The sequence below is a fragment of the Bufo gargarizans genome, chromosome 2 (assembly GCF_014858855.1).
Source record: "Bufo gargarizans isolate SCDJY-AF-19 chromosome 2, ASM1485885v1, whole genome shotgun sequence".
In the NCBI taxonomy this organism is placed as follows: domain Eukaryota; kingdom Metazoa; phylum Chordata; class Amphibia; order Anura; family Bufonidae; genus Bufo; species Bufo gargarizans.
Genome location: NC_058081.1, coordinates 536,541,235 through 536,563,953, shown reverse-complemented (window position 1 = coordinate 536,563,953; position 22,719 = coordinate 536,541,235). Strand labels below are relative to the sequence as shown.

At 41.2% G+C, this 22,719-nt stretch overlaps 1 protein-coding gene across 1 annotated transcript in view; it reads right to left on the bottom strand.

The window, feature by feature from the left end:
- LOC122926631 (brain-specific angiogenesis inhibitor 1-associated protein 2-like) overlaps positions 1–22,719 on the bottom strand; it is a 135,786-nt gene that overhangs the window by 95,483 nt on the left and 17,584 nt on the right. Inside the window, exon 2 of the mRNA XM_044278065.1 lies at positions 5,019–5,094. Within this exon, the coding sequence (XP_044134000.1) occupies positions 5,019–5,094 (76 nt within the window). The remainder of the gene's footprint in view (positions 1–5,018; positions 5,095–22,719) is intronic.

Here is a 22,719-nt window from a genome sequence, read left to right as displayed (position 1 = left end):
TTAGTTTAAAGTTGATCAAAATGGATTATCCACCAAAATGATAGTTCTTTGGGTGACATTTAACAATAAATAAGCATTTTATCTCACCAATCACAACCCATTGTCTGAAAAGAGGTTTGTTGTATTTGACTTTTTCAAGGACAAAGGATGTTTCTTTGAAAGAAGGTTCCCAGAAAGATCTTCCATCTATCACCTGATTTCACTGAAGTATAGGACATGTTCTAAAGGATGTGGAAAGTACACGGATCATCCATATGGTGCATGCCAGATATGGAGTTTCCCCTCTCATTGCGGTTGGTGTCCAGAAGCATGGAATTGTACATGTTCACGATACTGCACTGACTTCATGATGCCAAATGCAATGGGCTAGGCACCACAAGGTAGATGTACATAGCTCTTACCAAATCAAGATTAGCGTGTGTTGCCATCTTTACACCTCACCTTCTTAAAAACATAATGGCTGCCTTACTTTTATTATGAACACTACATAATCTGGGCAATGGTACACTATTTCAGACTGTGAATTTATGGATAACAGTTTCAAATCCTTTTAGGGGTAGCCTATAGCACTGTTAATTTTAATTTTCCTTGCTCATGAGAATAATGCCAGAGATTTATTTTAGCAATGCAGATTCAGCCGTATAAAATCATATCCTTCTGCCATGAAACTCATGAATATACTTTTACAATTTTTCTCATTTTTCATGTAAGGGTGTTGCATGTGACTCTTAACCTCGCCTCTCCAAATCATCCACAAATATAAATATACTTTTAATGTTTTTGGACTTATTTTGGCTATTTTAAGGGTTCCATTACTAAATTCTTTATAATGATCTCAGTTCTCAATATCTAAAGCAGTATCAATGGAATTCATATACTGCTGTCACATTTCATATACAGTATAGACCAAAAGTTTGGACACACCTTCTCATTCAAAGAGTTTTCTTTATTTTCATGACTATGAAAATTGTAGATTCACACTGAAGGTATCAAATCTATGAATTAACACATGTGGAATTATATACATAACAAAAAAGTGTGAAACAACTGAAAATATGTCATATTCTAGGTTCTTCAAAGTAGCCACCTTTTGCTTTGATTACTGCTTTGCACATTCTTGGCATTCTCTTGATGAGCTTCAAGAGGTAGTCACCTGAAATGGTCTTCCAACAGTCTTGAAGGAGTTCCCAGAGATGCTTAGCTCTTGTTGGCCCTTTTGCCTTCACTCTGCGGTCCAGCTCACCCCAAACCATCTGGATTGGGTTCAGGTCCGGTGACTGTGGAGGCCAGGTCATCTGGCGCAGCACCCCATCACTCTCCTTATGGGTCAAATAGCCCTTACACAGCCTGGAGGTGTGTTTGGGGTCATTGTCCTGTTGAAAAATAAATGATGGTCCAACTAAACGCAAACCGGATGGAATAGCATGCCGCTGCAAGATGCTGTGGTAGCCATGCTGGTTCAGTATGCCTTCAATTTTGAATAAATCCCAGCAAAGCACCCCCACACCATCACACCTCCTCCTCCATGCTTCACGGTGGGAACCAGGCATGTAGAGTCCATCCGTTCACCCTTTCTGCGTCGTACAAAGACACGGTGGTTGGAACCAAAGATCTCAAATTTGAAATCATCAGACCAAAGCACAGATTTCCACTGGTCTGATGTCCATTCCTTGTGTTCTTTAGCCCAAACAAGTCTCTTCTGCTTGTTGCCTGTCCTTAGCAGTGGTTTCCTAGCAGATATTCTACCATGAAGGCCTGATTCACACAGTCTCCTCTTAACAGTTGTTCTAGAGATGTGTCTGCTGCTAGAACTCTGTGTGGCATTGACCTGGTCTCTAATCTGAGCTGCTGTTAACCTGCGATTTCTGAGACTGGTGACTCGGATGAACTTATCCTCCGCAGCAGAGGTGACTCTTGGTCTTCCTTTCCTGGGGCGGTCCGCATGTGAGCCAGTTTCTTTGTAGCACTTGATGGTTTTTGTGACTGCACTTGGGGACACTTTCAAAGTTTTCCCAATTTTTCAGACTGACTGACCTTCATTTCTTAAAGTAATGATGGCTACTCGTTTTTCTTTACTTTGCTGCTTTTGTTTGCCATAATACAAATTCTAAGAGTCTATTCAGTTGGAATATTATCTGTGTATCCACCTGACTTCTCCACAATGCAACTGATGGTCCCAACCCCATTTATAAGGCAAGAAATCCCACTTATTAAACCTGACAGGGCACATCTGTGAAGTGAAAACCATTTCAGATGACTACCTCTTGAAGCTCATCAAGAGAATGCCAAGAATGTGCAAAGCAGTAATCAAAGCAAAAGGTGGCTACTTTGAAGAACCTAGAATATGACATATTTTCAGTTGTTTCACACTTTTTTGTTATGTATATAATTCCACATGTGTTAATTCATAGTTTTGATGCCTTCAGTGTGAATCTACAATTTTCATAGTCATGAAAATAAAGAAAACTCTTTGAATGAAAAGGTGTGTCCAAACTTTTGGTCTGTACTGTAGATGTTAGCTTTTTCCCACAAAAAGCTAATGAAGTGGATTTTAACTGAGGAGTGATATGACATGGTTATGTGACATTAGAAGTGCCAATGAAAATAAGCTACTTTAGGCATATGATGTAGGCTGCTCGGTGCATTCCTCTGACTGTGCTGGAGGATACAGCATGCAGTTCCCAACAGCTAATTGTATAGATTCTGTCTCCATGAAGGGTCCTTTGCTGAAAATTTCATACACCACAACAATCCATTACCAAGGAAGGACATACAGCATGGCTTAGCATGATCTTCATATTAACAGTCAGCTCTTGATGTTGTTGTTGTCGAAGTGTTCGTATCAGTAAAAATAGACATGGGTAAGATTCTGCGAGACTTTGAAAAGGTCCAGATAGTCAAGACAACTGTGTCAGTGCATCTGGGTCTTGTGGGATGTTCAATAATTAGCAATGCACCTACCTAAAGTTTCCAAGGAAGGACAACTGGTAAACCAGCAGCAGGGCCATGAGTGCCCAAGGCTTCATGTTACATGTTTCATGTTACACATGGGGAAAGATGGCTAATTTGTCAGAGCTACTGTAGCACAAAATGCTGAAAAGTTACTGAGGGCTATGATGAAACAGACCTGGATACCCCCAAGACTTACAGTAGGGCCAAACTGCATAACAACAGGATGGTCAAAATATTAGGAACACTGGCAGGCAAATAAATATACTGAAGTAAACTTACTGATAGATGACACAAATAAAATATTGATGGTAAATGGAGATGGCAGTCAGGTAATGGAGGAGATGGAAGATGAAAGGTGATCATATACAGATAGGGAGTGGATGAATGACAGTGAACAGAAACTACCCCAATCTGCAATGCTGACTTGAGCAAGAAAGCCCTAAGACCCAGAGACAAACCAGAAACCAGACTGAGCAAGCAGATAATTGACAGACTTAGCAGAAAAATGCTAACAGTAATTAAGGGGCTAGGAAGGACTACAGCTACCAAGCTACACAAACAGGACACACATCTATCCTCAGAACAGGGTACAAAGAATACTAAGGATTTTTAACTCATGCTATACCCAGCAACTATGGAGCAAAAAACATAAACATTTGAAGGCAGGCTAACCAATCAAGAACTCCTCCTGAATTAACCAAGCTTAGTAAGGTGGTCATTTGACCACCAACATGTGTAAGAAGGTTGCATAGGAACTGCACCAAATAATGTTAGTAAAGAGGGAAAAAAAGGCAATAGCCAAATCCCTGCTGCTGAAGAGCTACCACTGGTTAAGACAGAACTGTGTCCGTACTCAGTCATTGCAGCTTGCTATGTATGTTGCTGTGAAGCTGACAAGCTACCAGAGTGTCCATACTCACCATAGTCCCCTAAAAAGCATACAATGTCACCCATAGTCCCCAAAAAAGCCTACAATGGACATGTGAGCATCTGAACTGGACCACAGACCAATGGAAGCAGGTGGCCTGCTCTGATGAATTTATATTAAGTGAACGGTCAGGTGCATGTGCATTTGTTACCTGGGGAAAGGATGGCACCAGGATGCACTGTGGAAAGAAAAAAGATTGGTGGAGGTAGTGTGATGCTCTGGGCAACGTCCTGCTGAGAAGTCTGGGGTCATATATAACGATTAGAAGAGTAAGCCAGCACCTCCACATATGGTGTCTCGTGCAAGGACCCGGTCCAGTCTGTACAGATCCAGAAAAGTAGTAAGAGATGTCCAGCACCGAGATAAATAAAAATCTTCAGTCTTTATTTCATAAATTTAAAAGAATGCAGTTTCTTCTCATAGATGATGGTGACGCTGCCAACACGTTTCGATCTATACGATCTTAATCATAGTATTAAGATCGTATAGATCGAAACACGTTAGCAGCGTCACCATCATCTATGTGAAGAAACTGCATTCTTTTATATTTATGAAATAAAGACTGAAGATTTTTATTTATCTCGGTGCTGGACATCTATTACTACTTTTCTAAGTCTCGGGTCATGCCATTCATATGGATGTTACTTTGAAACGTACTACCTAGGTAAACATTGTTGGAGGTCAAGTTCATGGGAATGGTATTCCCTAATGGCAGTGGCTTATTTCAGCAGGAGAATGCTGATGCTCAGGAATAGTTTGAAGAATATGACAAAGATTTGAAGTTGTTGACTTCTTCCTAATTCCCCAAATCTCATTCCAATTAAGGATCTGTGTGATGTGTTGGAAAACAAGGTCCAATCTCAAGCACAGTGGCATGTCAGTGTATTGGCATACAGTGGCAAACACCACTTACATATGATGAATGTAGAGTTCAAACACAATGTGAATAGAATCTAAGATGATTTTGATCTAAACGTAATACCTTACCATACCATAAATCAGTTGAGTCTAGATGTTAACTGCAGCAGTCAATCACATTGTCATTTTTATAAGCCAACTTACAGTATATTCTGTATCTATTCCATTAAGTTATTATCAAACAGAGATATTATTACAATATTACAATAGTAAATAATACCTGAAAGTGCTTTCTCATAATGTTTCCCCATTGTGACAAAGTTCTTAAGACTTGGGTTGAATTGATCTAATATAACCTGTGAAAGAGAGGAAAAAGGTGTCACTTGCCATTCATAAGTAAACCAAAGGTCATAACTGCATAGTTACATAGGTTGGGAAAAGACATGACCATCAAGTTCACCCTTTCTCAGATCAGTCATATGACATTAATTGTTAGATTAATTATAACAATCGGTGCAATTTGCCATTAGATAAGCATCTAGCCCTTTTGTAAATGCTGACATAATATCTGCCATTACTACCTCTTGGGGTAGGGCATTCCATAGTTTGAATACTCTAACTGCAAAGAATCCTTTCCTGTACTGATATCTAAATCTACTCCCCTCCAAATGTAATGAATGACCCCTGTCCTGGAAAAAATAAGACATGCCAGATCTCTGTATTGACCACACACGCATTTATACATGTAAATGAGATTGCCTCTAAGGCGTCTTTTTCCCAGGCTTAACAAGGACGATTATTTAAGCTTCTCATTATAAGACAGACCTTCTATAATAATATGAGTGCCCACCTTTGAACCTATTCCAACTCTCCAATATCCTTTTTGCAGTATGGAACTGAACATTGAATCCAGCATTCAACATGTGGCCTTAAATGGGAATTGTAGAGGGGTCACTTCACATAGCAATCGCAGGATTTTATCTATCTTTTTATACATCCTAAATCTTATTTGCTTTTGCAGCTGCTGCCTGACATTGAGTACTGCTACTTAGCTTACCTGTAACCAGGATAACCAAGGCATTCTCTTGTTCTATTATATCCAGTTTTACTCCATTTAATTTCTATACAATAATACGATTCCTGGGCCTAGGTGCATTACTTTGGATTTATCAACATTAAAAACTCATCTGCGTGTTCTTGCCCATGCTACCAGCTTATCTAGGTCTGTCTGTAATATTTTACAAATCACATAATTATGGAAAATGCTATCTTTTTATGTGTGTAGCAGCCTAGATAGTTGATGGGATTTCTGATTTCATGTGGTTGCTATTCAGGAGTCATCAGCAGGACTTTAAGCAGAATTTTATTAAAGCGGTTACGCCACTAATGTAAATATAAATGGATCCCGCCCAACAGATATTATATTACGTCCCCCAAATATCACCATTAATCAAAACTGCCTTATTCTAAATTTAGTAGCCTACCATTGTACCCTGTGGCAAATCTGTTTTAATTTTCAGTTGATACAGTTTACGTCCTGCATTGGAGCCTTGTAATGTAGGACGTAGGAAGTGTCATAGGTAAGAACAAGGGATGTGGTTAGTGTCACATGTCCTACTGATGTCAGGGCACATCTCACTGCTCCAAGGCATGATGGTAGTAGACGCATGACAAACCAGGAAGTAGGATTAAAGCATGGGGGCTAAGAGAAAATGGTGAATGATGTAAATTTAAAAAAAAAACAAAAAAAAAAAAACACCCGATTCAAGTAGGAATAAGAGCTCGAGTACACTTCAGAGTGAAAAGTAGTTTATGGCTCAACCCCTTTAAGACAATCTGTAAAGAGGATCTTCTCAATTTACGTCTTAATACAACTGAACTTGACCTTATGAAAGTTGAACGCTTCATAATTATCAGCTTCTGCATCTGCTATGGGGCGCCCAATTTCCATAGTACTGAACATACGCATCTCCCTCCTATAGATTTCACAAAATTCAGCATAGGTAGTGGCAACATCAGGAACATTGCTCTAGGGAGATTTCATGGGATTTGAGATTATTATAACTTAAGCCAAAAGTTAATTCATTTTTGCCTAAAATAATAGTTTAATTGAACAATCAAACAATGCACAATGCAAGGCAATAAGTCTTCCCAACCAGGTCAAAGGCAATAATCAAATGCCTGGAACCTTGCATTAACATGAACCTCATGTCTGTTTATATACAAAATTGGGTGTGGAGTTATGGATGTCAATGTCAGGAGTAGAAGGGAATATCTTCTGAAGCCTCTAGCCAATACTTTTATTGATTGTTATACAAATCATTATTCATTCATTCACAGCCAAACTAGCCCTGCCATAGTCGAGCAGGCATAAACTAAATGGTGGGGGGGAAGGGGTACACACAGTAATCCAATGTCTGAAACAAACTTCCTTTGGGGATTGTCCCTGGTGTCATGATTCACATATTTTCTTTTCTATTTGCCATCAGTACTAGAACCATGTAAATTATCCATGATCCCTTCGTGATTCACTCTGCAGTTATATAGCAAGCACCTTGGTTACCATTGTCTGAGAATTTCTGGAGGAAATGCAAATGCAGCAGTGTAATCTACTGTGCGGAAAAACTGAAACTAGCATCAAAAGTTTGGAGAATTTTTCACATGAATAAAGGCTATTTTAAAGATCATATAAACATAAAACATGCGAAGAACCCGATCTATCTGATTAGGTGCAGATTACAATTCTTCTGCAGTCCAGAATAATATAACTGACTTACACATCAGTTATGGATGCAGTCACTGATAGGAGTTACTGGGAAAACACGGAAACTGCTGCCTAGTACCACGTTTGAAAACAAGGGCTATATTACACTTTTAGCTGTGTCATATGACATTGGGATCATGGGGTTTTCTCTCTTGTTTTATACAGCCTAAAATCTCATTTGCTTTTGCATCTGCTGCTTGACATTGAGTGCTGCTTGGCTTGCCTGTGGCCAGAAGATCAAAGTATTTCTCTTGTTCTATTATCCCCAGTTTAATTCTATGTACAGGCAGTGATATGATGAACAGACAACAGAGATAATTTAAGGTGTGAAGAATAGATTCTTGATAACAGGTCTCATCCTGCTCACATATTGATGGTGATAACCTAAACATGGCTAGTCAATAGGAATTTTCCCCTGGGGGATGTTTTGCCTTCCTCTGGATCAACACTTCAGGATAATTGGTTAGATGATTGTATAATTATATTACTATGACTTTTCTATTAATATGCAAAACCAAAATAACAGTTCTTTGTAAAAAGATATTTTTCGGACTACAAGACACACTTTTTCCCCCTAAAGAAGGGAGGAAAATGACAGTGCATCTTATGGTGTGAATGCTAATGACCGCTTCCATTATGGGAGAGGTCATTAGTATCCAGGAGATGTAGGGAACAGTGAGTGTAGCACTGCGCTGGCTGTACTTACTGCCCCCTGTTATACTTCCAGGCACTGCACTGCATGTGTCCTGACTGCCTACAGTGTCAGGACATAGTGCACAGAGGCGCGAACTATGGTGTGACGCTGTGCGATATCCGGTCACAGTGCAAAGCTAGGCTGACAGAACACCAGGGAGCAGTGAGTGTCAGCATGGTCTGGAGCAGGAGTGTCAGTATGGTCTGGAGGGGGTCTGATCTGAGGTGGACTAAGGGTCTGATATGAGGTCTGATGAACCTTGGGGGTCTAATCTGAGGTGGAATAAGGGTCTGATAAGAGGTTTGATGAACCTTGGGGGTCTGATCCGCAGTCTGAGGAGGAACGGGGGTTTGATCTGAAGTCTAAGAAGAAATAGGGGTCTGATACAGAGGTTTTATGGAGCTCGGGGTCTGTTAGGGGCCTGATCTGATGGAGCTTAGGGGTCTGAGCTGAGATCTTATGAAAAATATATTTATATATTTTTTATATCCTAGGTGCATCTTATGGTCTATTGAATCTCATGGAACGAAAAATATGGTAAATTTCTGTCTCTATTTACTGACATGAGGCAGTGTTCATAGATATGAGATTGGTTCAAGAGATTCCTCTTTAAGGACACATTTTAATTTTAACAAACAGTGAAGTGGAAACCATCAACCACACATCTGACCTACAAAGGATGACTATTTGAGTCTTCTGAAGTGCACATTTACTATGACCTGAAGGAAAATATACACAATTGCAAAAAAAAGTAAGTGAACCATTTGGAATGACATTCATATCTGCACTGATTACTAATAAATTGTGATCTGATTGTTATCTAAGTCACAATTATAGACAATCACAATTTAATCACACAGTTGTACAGTTGATGTCTTGTTCATGTCTTATTGAGCACATTGAGTAAGCTTCTACACTGAAGTGACAAAACATAAGTGAACACTTGACATTCATAGTGGGTTATTTAGTAAGACCAGTGTTTAAGACTTCCTTGCTGACTTAAATTCAGACCATTTTCTACGCTTAAAACAGGCATAGAAAATGATAAATGAGACAGGCCTAATGGCCCGTCCCCTTCCCCACCACGCCGCATCCCCTTTTTTAGACCTGGTGCCGCAAACTGTGACAGATATGTGCCAGAAAACTGACATATATCACTTAGTAAATGCCATAATCTGTCGATTCCTAACCAGCAATTACCCCCACAAAATATTTTCTGTAGCTTCAAATAAGATTTGCACAGCTTCGAGGAGGAATTTTGGACCTTTACTCCCTTCAAATGTGTTTGGCTTCCTCAATATTTCTGGGATGACTTGTGTACATAGCCCACTTCAGGTCATTCCACAGCAACAGGGTTAAGGTCAGGAGTCAGGACGCATCCATTTTGTCCCCATTCATTGTTAATGGGGACAAAACGTAACTGAACAGAATGGAATGCTCCAAAATGCATTTCTTTCCATTTGGTTGCGTTCTCATACAAGCTGCGGTTTACTTTCCGTCATGGGATGTAGAGCAAGACTGATTCGTCATGACCCACAATGCAAGGGACGTTTAACTCTGACACTATCTGACAAAATAAAAAACAGATCGGTTCCCCATTGCCTTTCAATAGAGACGGATCCGTCTTGGCTATGTTAAAGATAATACAACCGGATCCGGGGACATCCTAAAACATGTAATGTGAAAATGGCTTAATGTAGCTTAATGTACCATAATGTACCTAAACCTCAATCAATTGCCTTGAAACTTTGCGCAACCTAAGTTCCCAGCTTCCCAAACCTATCCTGGAAGTTTCATGGATTTTGGCTACCCACAAGGCAAATCCGGACCGCCACTCCATCCCTATTGACTATAATGGGGATGGGGCGGAGCTCCGGCGCAGCACGGCGAAAGGCCGCCGGACTAAAATTACTGCATGTCAGGTTTTTGTAGTCCGGCGGCTTTCGCCATGCACCGCCGTGCTGCGCCGGAGCTCCGCCCCCGTCCCCATTATAGTCAATGGGGACAGAGCGGCGGAGCGGCGATATAGCCGCAGGATGGATCCAACATGGTGAACAGCCTGTCGGATCCGTCCTGCCGCAAGTTTGAAAGTAGCCTTACGTTGTACAAATTTTGAAGGCAATTAATTGAAATTTATGTACATTATGGTACATTAAGCTGTTTTTACATTAAGCTGTTCACATTAAATGTTTTAAGATGGGAATAAAATAGTTTAAAGTGAAAAACTTTTGGTATGTTTTCTCTATATGTTGGCATAGAGAGAGTCTTGTAGTATAGGAAGTTTGGGGGAAATCATCTTTTTTTTTTTTACGTTAAGGCATATTAAGCTCCACAAAAACAAGCTTAATATCACTCATTTGCCTTGTGGGTAAATAAAATCCATGAAACTTCCAGGATAGGTTTGGGAAGCTGAGATCTAAGGTTGTGCAAAGTTTCAAGGCAATTGATTGAGGTTTAGGCACATTATGGTACATTAAGCTCTTTTTACATTAAAGGAAATCTGTCACCTGGAATTTGGCAATAGAGCTGAGGACATGGGCTGCTAGATTGCCGCTAGCACGTCCACAATGTCCAGTCCCCATAGCTCTGTGTGCTTTTATTGTGTCACAAAAACTATTTGATAGATATGCAAATTAACCTGAAATGAGTCCTGTCCCTGAGAGGAATCCAGCGTGAAGGAGCCCAGCACCGCCCGCATCCTCCGAATCTCCTCCTTGCTCCCAGACGTCACAAAGCTAGAGCGTCATAATCTTGCCATGCACGAGCTAGCGCATGCGCAGTTCATTCCCTGAGGATGATGCCAAGACAGGGAAGGAACACTATGCTGACACTGTATCGCGAGATTACGTCTCTCTAGCACATTAAGCTCCCCAAAAAACAAGCTTAATGTCACTCATTTGCCTTGTGGTTAGCCAAAATCCAGAAAACTTCCAAGATAGGTTTGGGAAGCTGAGATCTTAGGTTGTGCAAAGTTTCAAGGCAATTGATTGAGGTTTAGGCACATTATGGTACAAAAGTATAACTGTCATATATTTTTTTTGGGAGTATTGGATTGTGGTGATTAATATCTCCTTGGTGGCCCTATTTCAACTTTTCACTGTGTATTCAATTATCCCTTAATTCCACAGTTTTGTTCCCTGTACTGCCTACTTTTACCTCTGCTTAAAATCAGGTTGCTATGCAGGGTCCTGAAGGACAGAGGACAGAAGCAGGCTGCCTGCAAGGTCACATTACTGACAGCCAGGGACTGTAAGTAAATGATTAAAGCCATGTCCTCCCCAGCAGCTGATAACAGTGCCTGGGCTGTGTGCACTTCTCCCTGTCCCTACGCTTGGCAGACGCTCCCTCACTCAGCAGAGCTGGAGAATGCAGAGTTGAAGCAGCGCAGACCAGGGAAGGGAGATCTGCCGTCTGCTCAGTGTATAAATGAAAGCAACATGTGGTAAGAGGACCCCTTTCTGCTGCAGGAGATTAACCCTTAAGAGGGAGGGCTCTGGTTATTGACACTTTTCGGGGGCTATTGTTACTGGCTAGTGAGGGCAGGCGGGATTAGCCTCAGGGTGAGGGCAGTGGCGGCCATCTTAACTGAATAGTGAAATTGCCGTTTTATGCAGACTGGTTGCTAAGGGCTGAATCTTATTAAATATGGGGTAAGTCAGTCTAATAGTAACTGATTCTGGAATATCATGTTATTAGTACATTGCTACATATATGAAAATTTAAATTAGGGTCTAAGTGTGACAGTTATCCTTTAAGCTACATTAAGCCAGTTTCACATTAAATGTTTTAGGATGTCCCACGGATCTGTTCATAACGGATGCAGATAGTTGTATTATCAGTAACGGAAGTGTTTTTGCTGAGCCCTGCCAGATCCATCAAAAACGCTAGTGTGAAAGTAGCCTTAGTTGATTTACTTGTGTGTTTTGGATCATTGTCTAGTTATACAGTATTATGCAATGTCTCTCCAACTTAAAGTCATGGACTGTTGCCTTTACATTCTCCTGTAAAATGTTCTCTTACACCTTAGAATTCATTGTTCTTTCAATGATCACAAGACGTCCAAGTCATGAGGCAGTAAAGCAGCTCCAAACCATGATGCTCCCTCCACCATGCTTCACAGATGGGATGAGGTTTTGGTTTGATGTGCAGTGTTTTTATCTTCCAGACATAGCTTTAAGCAATTGTGCTAAAAAGGTTCACTTTTATCTAATTTATTCATAGAACATTTTCCCAGACAAATTGTAGAATATCCAGGTGCTATTGGGCAAATTTGAGACAAGCCCGGTGTTTTTCTTGGACAGCAGTGTCTTTCCTTGTGGTGTCCTTCCATGAATATCATTCTTGTTCAGTGTTTTTTTTTAAACACAGTACATATACACAGACATTTAGTTGAATCTTCTGTAGTTATTTTGCTGTTACTCTTGGGTTCTTCCTCATCTCTTTCAGGATTGCTTGTATTTCTCATGAAGTGACGTTAACAGGATTTTCACTGCAAGGGAGAGTAGCAACAGTACTACATTTTCTCCATTTGTAGATAAATCACTCAGGTGTACATCAATGCCTTTGTAGCTTCTTCTAGTTTTATGCTATAACATTTCTTCTAAGGTCTTCTGAAAGTTGTTTGCATTAAGGTACAGTTCACAGTAAATAATCTTTCTTGAGAAGAAAAGTATTTGTGAGTAACCAGACTTTGTATTTTTAATTTTTTTATGAGCAAATCACCTGTGAAACCCATGCTTCCAACTGCATCTCCTTAACTGAAACGCGTTTCTTCAATAAGGTCTTGGAGAAGTCATTAATACAGCGGTTCACTTACTCTTTCTCACTGTATTGTGGATGTTTACTTCATGTGCTCATTAAAAGATATGAATGCTACAACTGTTCATGTGTGTTATTAGGTTAGTTACACTGTGTTTGGCTATAATTGTGACTTAGTGTGATGCTTCGGTGGGGGAGGGAAACACCACACCAAGCATAGGAGGGAAGGGGGGATAGGGAATCAGGCCTGAGAACTAGGGAAGGAAAATGGACACCTCCTAGTGAAAACCCTAACCAAAATCCTGACTGACTACCAGTATGAAGAGACGACAAAGGTAGTTCATACGCAGGAATACCTAGAGTCCTATCAAGCCCTATAGGACCCTGGTACTAATGGCAGGGACAAGACTACCTGCTCCTCAGAAAGGAGGGACGAACAGGAGTCTCCGTCAGGCCTAATACAAACAATAGGGAAATGCAACACACAGAACCCAAACAAAATACAAAAGGCAAAGGAAAGACTTAACTTCAAAGAAGCAATGAAAGCACCAGGAATTCAGCCGAGATCCAACCACCAACTATCCACAGGTCCAACAGAATCTATAAACCGCACAGCATTGTGGTAGAAGTAACTATAAATAGAAACATTCAAATGACCCGAATACCCACACCTGGGGAAAGAAGGTGTGGCAAGCACCAGAAACAATACAGATGTCATTTGATCCAAACAGAAAACATGTCAGATCAATCCACGTGTCTCACCGATCTCCTGCCACCTGTCGCGGGAACGTACGTGACACTTATATAACAATCAGGCCACATTTTATGTGGTAAATCTAGGTAATTCCAGGTAAATACTACAGTAAACATATTGCAAGCCCTCTAAGGGTCCATTCACATGTCCGCAACTGTTTTGCGGTCCACAAATTGCGGATCCCCAAAACACGGACATTGGCCATGTGTGTTCCACATTTTGCGGACCGCACATGGCCGACACTATAATAGAAATGCCTTTTCTTGCCAGTGGATGCGGACAGGAATAGGACATGTTCTATTTTTTTGTGGGTCCGCGGAACGGAAGTGCGGATGCGGACAGCACACGGTGCGGCCCCATTGAAAATGAAGAGGTCCGCACCCATTCAGTAAAATTGCAGAACAGATGCAGACCCGTTTTGCGGACGTGTGAATGAACCCTTACTGGTAGTTTACAGAGAAAAATAGACTTAAAGGGAATGTGTCACCAAAAATGTTATCTGCCAGTTAAAATCAGATAGTAGCACGTCTCCTTTTTTTTCATCTGTTTTTATTTTCTGATTGTAGAATTGTTTTATCCTGTTTCCGAAACATTATTATGAGGGCAGCCATCTTGCTTGAACTGTTCTTATTAGCATTTACAAAGTATTAAGAAAATTGCTTTATGGCATCCCCAAGGTCCATAGACAATGCACAGGAGGAAACCCTATTTACTTCTATGGGAGAGTTTTCTAGACATGCTCTGTACCCTGTGCAGAGGTCATTGCACAAACCGGATTCCAAAAAAGTTGGGACACTATACAAATCGTGAATAAAAACTGAATGCAATGATGTGGAGGTGCCAACTTCTCATATTTTATTCAGAATAGAACATAAATCACGGAACAAAAGTTTAAACTGAGAAAATATACCATTTTAAGGGAAAAATATGTTGAATCAGAATTTCATGGTGTCAACAAATCCCCAAAAAGTTGGGACAAGGCCATTTTCACCACTGTGTGGCATCTCCCCTTCTTCTTACAACACTCAACAGACGTCTGGGGACCGAGGAGACCAGTTTCTCAAGTTTAGAAATAGGAATGCTCTCCCATTCTTGTCTAATACAGGCCTCTAACTGTTCAATCGTCTTGGGCCTTCTTTGTTGCACCTTCCTCTTTATGATGCGCCAAATGTTCTCTATAGGTGAAAGATCTGGACTGCAGACTGGCCATTTCAGTACCCGGATCCTTCTCCTACGCAGCCATGATGTTGTGATTGATGCAGAATGTGGTCTGGCATTATCTTGTTGAAAAATGCAGGGTCTTCCCTGAAAGAGACGACGTCTGGATGGGAGCATATGTTGTTCTAGAACCTGAATATATTTTTCTGCATTGATGGTGCCTTTCCAGACATGCAAGCTGCCCATGCCACGCGCACTCATGCAACCCCATACCATCAGAGATCCAGGCTTCTGAACTGAGCGTTGATAACAACTTGGGTTGTCCTTGTCCTCTTTGGTCCGAATGACATGGCGTCCCAGATTTCCAAAAATAACTTTGAATCGTGACTCGTCTGACCACAGAACAGTCTTCCATTTTGCCACACTCCATTTTAAATGATCCCTGGCCCAGTGAAAACGCCTGAGCTTGTGGATCTTGCTTACAAATGGCTTCTTCTTTGCACTGTAGAGTTTCAGCTGGCAACGGCGGATGGCACGGTGGATTGTGTTCACTGACAATGGTTTCTGGAAGTATTCCTGAGCCCATTCTGTGATTTCCTTTACAGTAGCATTCCTGTTTGTGGTGCAGTGTCGTTTAAGGGCCCGGAGATCACAGGCATCCAGTATGGTTTTACGGCCTTGACCCTTACGCACAGAGATTGTTCCAGATTCTCTGAATCTTCGGATGATGTTATGCACAGTTGATGATGATAGATGCAAAGTCTTTGCCATTTTTCGCTGGGTAACACCTTTCTGATATTGCTCCACTATCTTTCTGCGCAACATTGTGGGAATTGGTGATCCTCTACCCATCTTGGCTTCTGAGAGACACTACCACTCTGAGAAGCTCTTTTTATACCCAATCATGTTGCCAATTGACCTAATTAGTGTTAATTGGTCTTCCAGCTCTTCGTTATGCTCAAATTTACTTTTTCCAGCCTCTTATTGCTACTTGTCCCAACTTTTTCGGGATTTGTTGACACCGTGAAAATTTGAATCAACGTATTTTTCCTTTAAAATGATACATTTACTCGGATTAAACGTTTGATCTGTCATCTACATTCTATTACAAATAAAATATAGACATTTGCCATCTCCACATCATTGCATTCAGTTTTTATTCACAATTTGTTTAGTGTCCCAACTTTTTTGGAATCCGGTTTGTACAAGGGAAGAATATTTGAACTCTGACTATCACCTATTGTGAATGGTGGATCCTGTCTTATCTATACACAGAGGTGATATCATTACAGGCAGGATTAGAATAATATATAACTGCAGTAATGTGGCCTGTACAAACCAATTATTAGATATAATGGCCAGTGCAAAAACTGCAGGATTTTTTTAGTTTTAGTTTAAATATAAAAAGTGACATGATAAATTAAAAATAACATAATCAAAAATTATTTAAAAATATGTTAAACATAAAAAATGTAAACAGTAGGTCATTTTCTGATGACACATTCTCTTTAAATAGTTAAGAAAAGGGTGTGATTGCACATCTGCGTCGGAGACTTCGTTTAGGGCCTCCATCGCAGATTCCATCATATTTGCCAGAAAAAAAATGCGTAATTTATATTTGTTTCATGATTTCATGGTTTCAGTGAGTGGGGACAATCTTGTCTATAGTTTTGTCCTACTTTTACAGGTTTTTAAAATGTATCAATCTAGATAACAGGCGAGAGATATTTGCTGCCACTGTTTTTCGTTATCATCATGTGTTACATCAGAATGATACATTTGGACATAAAATAAAGCAGAGTAAAGACATACAAATGTAGACAGCTGAGGATTCCCAACACTGATACATTGTATAAACTATACAATTTTGTGAAAGCAGAACATATGATAGGTTACATTCAGAGGATGAGAACCTACAGCAAATGCTTTAATTAACTAACAGCTAGCAGAGATAGTAAACATGGTTGAATTCAAATACATAGGGGTCCATTTATGAAGATCAGCATACTGCATGCTAATCCTGATGTGCCACAATTATTAAAGGGAGTCTAATCTGAGCGTTTAAGACTGCTCAGATAAGATTATAAACTCTTTGACCCTCATTACAATGGTACCTTTCTTTTCTGTGTCCCTCGTCGAGATAATGAGAAATACACTTTTTAAACATATGCAAATGAGCATCTGCAAGTGCCCAGGGGCGGCGTTACTGCTGCAAGTGCCCAGGCCCCTCGGCAATGAGCCCAGAAAAACACACCTCTTTCAGCCCTCTGGCCCGCCCTTTTATCCTATTATTACCTCCTCCTCTGCCTCCAGCCGGCGGAAGTCACGAGCAGCACCAGAGGACGGCGGGCTGGCAAGTCTCAGCGCAGCTGTCTTTAGTTGTCCGGCGCATGTGCAATATGAAAAGCTGTTCCTCCGCAGAGCAGTGCGCATGTGCGGGCCAACTGCGCTGAGACTTGCCAGTCCACGGTCCTTTTGTGCCCTTCGTGACTTCCGCAAATTAGCTCATTTGCATGCGTTTAAAAAGTGTCTTTTTCATGATCTCGACGAGGGACACAAAAAAGAAAGGCACCATTGTAATGAGGGTCAGAGTCTATAACCTGATCCCGAGCGGTCTAAAACCCTCAGATTAGGCGACAGACTCCCATATTTTAACCCAGGCAGCCCCCTGACAAGAGCATCGGAGCAGTATATGCTCTGATGCTCTCCCTTGCGCAGGATCGCTTCCGCCCAGCAGTGTGTACGGTGATGTCACCGGCTTCCTCGGGGGCGGGCTTTAGCGCTGCCCTAGCTGTTTTACAGGCTAGGTCGGTGCTAAAGCGCACCCATCAGTGCCAGTGACGTCACCAGGCTCACTGCTGGGCGGAAGCCTCCACTTTGCAGGCATGAGGCGAGCCCGGTACGTCACCGGAACTCCACAAAATGCCTTTGCCCTGCCCGATTCAGCGCAGGGCAAAGGAGAGCATTGGAGCATGAACTGCTCCAATGCTCAAGTCGAGGGGGTTGCCTGGGTGAAAATGGGGATATGTCCGGGTTCAGCTCTGAACAATCGTGGCTCATCTGTGCAGGTTCTTGCACCAAAACAGAAATCTACGCCAACAAGGGAGCTGTCCAGTGTTACAGCAGCGGGCCTCAGCTACCACTGCTTTACTCACTGGTCCAGTTTTTCTGTATCCCGGTCAGCGCAAACCCGCCCCCTACTCTTCAATTCCGTGGGCTCAGCTACTGGAGTTGCTCTGTCCTTCTACATAGGCTGTGACCTGCTTGCCAGCTAGGCCTCTTTTTCTGGGTCAATAGGGTGCGTGTGCATGACTGCCGGGATAACATACTTAGGAGTAGCAGAATGCCAGATCTGTTGGTTGACACAGTAGTACCACACCCACCGCCATAACATGTAGTATAATCAATGCTATAATAAATATGCTGGGTCAGATATGGCTACCCTACACCACCAGCACCCCGCTGCTCCCACTTTCTGGAAAAGTGCCAAGTGGGGCTTTAAACCCAAAAACTTTGTGCAATCATGACATGTACCAAACTTTACAACTTTTTGATGGTGGTTTTCTGGTGTAGGGGAATTATATATGTTCCCCAAAGTATTTTAAGGGGTGGGAAATTACTCTCTATTATTTCTATAAGATTTCAACTGTCCAGGTAAATCAGGAAAGAGGAAACGTCAAACAATGCACCAAGATCAAATAGCATGCGCAATTAGGGCCCCAGTCACAAATGAAAATCTGCAATCAAATACACTACAGTATATGAGGTTTTACAGATCCCCATTCACATGTAGGGAAAATGTATGCAGATCTTAGGGCATGCTATCGATTGCCTTATGGAAACGTATGGCAAACTTTTCTGCCCCACCGCTATTGTCTAGTTTTATGCTTTTCAAGCTCACAATAATGCATGTGTATTGCACCAATGTGACGTAAATAATATGGATACGATTTTGTAGGGATTGTAGCTTGTCACAGGCACTTCCCTGCTGTGAAGGAAAATATTACCGTAGATCTTTTTCTAATGAGGATTAGTATGTAAGTATCTCCAAAAGGAACTGGCAAAAAACATCTAGATTAGTAGCCAAAATGTAAGTAAAAAAAAAAAAGTGAGACCTCACCAGGCAGGATGGAGGTCAGACCACTGGCTAAAAAAAAGGAGTCCTGGCAACTTACATGTCACTTCTGCATTTGGATGTCCTTCTGGTTTCTCTAGAATAACCCAGCAAGCCAACTCTGCAATGTGTTAGCACAAACGCTGCTGAACAGGTTCCAGGTGACTTATGCCTCCCTGGCACAATATTTTATAACACTGTGCAATTCCAGCAACCTGATGGGAAGAGCATCCATAGGAAGCTTATCAGAACTAAGAATCCCGCTGCTGCAACAAGACACAAAATATTTATAATGTACCAACACTATTAAAGAAAATCTGTCACCAGCGACCTCCCTATCCAGTTGTTTGCATAGATACCTAGATGTAGTTCATCTTATTAAAATGCTGTTTTTCTGAGGATCCACTGCCGAGTTATGATGCTTATTCGTAATATGCAAATTAGGTCTTTGGTGCAATGGCGGCACCACCATTGCTCTTGTTGCTCCCAAGCTCCATTCATCTCTGTGGCAAGTCTCTCCCTGGCTGCTTTGATTGACAGGGCAAGACAGTGGTAAAGCTGCCAGGGAGGGGCTGGCCACAGGAAAGAGTGGAGCTCGGGTGCAACAAGAGTAATAGTGACACCCTCAATGCACCAAAACCATATTTTGCAGAGCCTTTGATTAACAAAAGTAAAACAGCATTTATAATCAGACAAACCACAGCTATGTGTCCATGTAAGCAGTTTGATAGTGAGGTACCTGGTGACAGATTCCCTTTAAATCACTTTAACTCATTCATTATAAAATTGTACCAAGCGATATTGCCTGAAATATATCCAATGTTTTACGATAACTCACACCAGAAACCGGCATAAAATATAGCTAAAGTCTGCACTCGCCCCGGCTGGTGCAGATTTCAGTTTCTGGGGTACGGCAGGGCAGAGATGTGCCTAATTTATTATGAGGCATCTTAATGACATAAAGTATATGTACACCTTCATGGGCAATTTTTGTTATGATTGCATTTTACTCATTTTGGACAAAAAAATATTTTTTTCAATTGGACTTGAGCAGTTCTGTCACAAAGGGTTAAAGGGGTTGTCCGGGTTCAGAGCTGAACCCGGACATACCCTTATTTTCACCCCGGCAGCCCTCCTGAGCCTGGCATTGGAGCATCTCATGCTCCGATGCGCTCCCGTGCCCTGCGCTAGATCGCGCAGGGAACAGGCTCTTGTGTTTTCAATAACACACTGCCGGGCGGTAACTTCCGCCCAGCAGTGTGTTCGGTGATGTCACCGGCTCTGAGGGGCGGGCTTTAGCTCTGCCCTAGCCGTTTTACTGGCTAGGGCAGAGCCAAATCCCGTCCATCAGTGCAGACAAGTAATGCAGACAAGTAAACTATCATTTACTTTTTATCACTGGTGAGACAGTATAATCTGCTGCTCAGAAACAATGCTGCTGTATGAGGATCAGTTAGTAGCTACACCCATACATGAATCCTGCTAGTCTATTTCTCACTCATTTTCAGACAGTAAGTATTAATATAATAATGTTCCCTACACCGGTTATTTTCAAGGATACATTTTCAAGTAAAGGTCGGAGAACCCCTTTAAATACTGGGACCATTTTTAGTTTTGTATTTTCATCCCGCCCCCCCCCCCCCCCTTCCTCCCCCAACGTTCCAATAACCATAGCTTTTTTAATTTTTCCTTTCATATAGCTATATGTGGGCTAATTTTTTCTAGGTTAAGTTCTATGCACCATTTCATTCATTTACTATGTCTGTTATTGGAAAATGGGAAAAAAGTCTTTGTGGGATTTAATAAAAAAAAATATAATTCCACCAAGGTTTTTGGGGTTTTGACATCAAAGCATTCACTTTGCGCCAAGATTGATATGATGTCCTTATTCTGTGGCTCAATACGAATAAGACCATACCAAATCTGTTTTATTACTTTTAAAAAATAAAAACTTTTTAAAAAAATGAAAATTTTCTTTGCATCACCATTTTCTGTCAGCCATAATGTTTTTATACACTGAACAAAAATATAAATGCAGTACTTTTGGTTTTGCTCCCATTTTGCATGAGCTGAACTCAAAGATCTGAAACATTTTCTACATACACAAAAGACCCATTAATCTCAAATATTGTTCACAAATCTGTCTAAATCTGTGTTAGTGAGCACTTCTCCTTTGCCGAGATGATCCATCCCACCTCACAGGTGTGGCATATCAAGGTGCTGATTAGACAGCATGAATATTGCACAGGTGTGCCCTAGACTGCCCGCAATAAAAGCACAGTTTTGCCTTACTGGGGGGGTTAGAAAACTAGTCAGTATCTGGTGTGGCCACCATTTGCCTCACGCAGTGCCACACATCTCCGTCGCATAGAGTTGATCAGGTTGTTGATAGTGGCCTGTGGAATGTTGGTCCACTCCTCTTCAATAGCTGTGCGAAGTTGCAGAATATTGGCAGGAACTGGAACACTGTCATATACGCCGATCCAGAGCATCCCAAACATGCTCAATGGGTGACATGTCCGGTGAGTATGGTGGCCATGCAAGAACTGGGATGTTTTCAGCTTCCAGGAATTGTGTACAGATCTTTGCAATTTGGGGCCGTGCATTATCATGCTGCAACATGAGGTGATGGTCATGGATGAATGGCACAACAATGGGCCTCAGGATCTCGTCCCTGTATCTCTGTGCATTCAAAATGCCATCAATAAAATGCACCTGTGTAGGTGTATGAGGGCGCTTTTTTTGCAGGACGAACTGTACATTTTATTGGTACCATTTTTGCGGTACGGTATTTGTGACTTTTTATCACTTATTCACTTTTTTTTGTTCGCCACATAGAAAAAGGGTAAAATATTTTAATAGTTCAGACATTTTCCGACGGGGTGATACATGATATGCTTATTTTTTTATTTTTTATATATTTTATATGTAAAATAGGGAAAGGAGGGTGATTTAAACTTTTTTTTATATTTTAATGGGTTTAAAAAAAAAATAATTCTCGTAATAATAAATTTTAACCCCCTTAGGGGGCTAAAACCTGGAATCTTTTGATCCCGTGTCCCATTCACCCTAATAGAGATTCTATTAGGGTGAATGGGATTTTGACACACTCCCTGCTGAGCTGTGCTTCGTGCTCAGCTTAGCAAGAGGCTTACCCTGGCAGGCCTGGTAAGCTTCAGAAGCATCCAAGCTGCCATGGCTTTCACTGTGAGGGGCACTGATTGGAAGGCAGAGGGAGCTGCATCCCTTTACCTTACCTCATAGATGCCATGATCGGTGCTGATTGCGGCATCTTAGGGGTTAAATGACAGGGTTCAGCATGATCGCCATTCCCCATCATTGCGGTCATGTGCATGGTTAAAGGTTTATTCCAGGTTTTTTTTTTTTTATATTATAGGAAATTACAACTATTTTAAAATATAAATGTATTTAGAATTCTGTATAGATATCTTTCTTATATCAGACAGTTGACCTCTATATGCAGCAGAATGTATAATGGCCTAACTGAAACATTGCATCAGTTGTGTGACACTCTTCACATCATATAATCAATTACATTCAGTAAGCATTAGTGTTACATGATATACATGTGCTGGGTCAGCACACCGGACATTTTCATGTGATAAGTAAATAGGACTTATCGTGGAATCATAATTTTGTATTGTGGTTATTACAGTAATTCCCGCTGTGTGTATTTATATGGCAACCTGTCTCTAGGTGATGTTGTCATTTTGTTAAT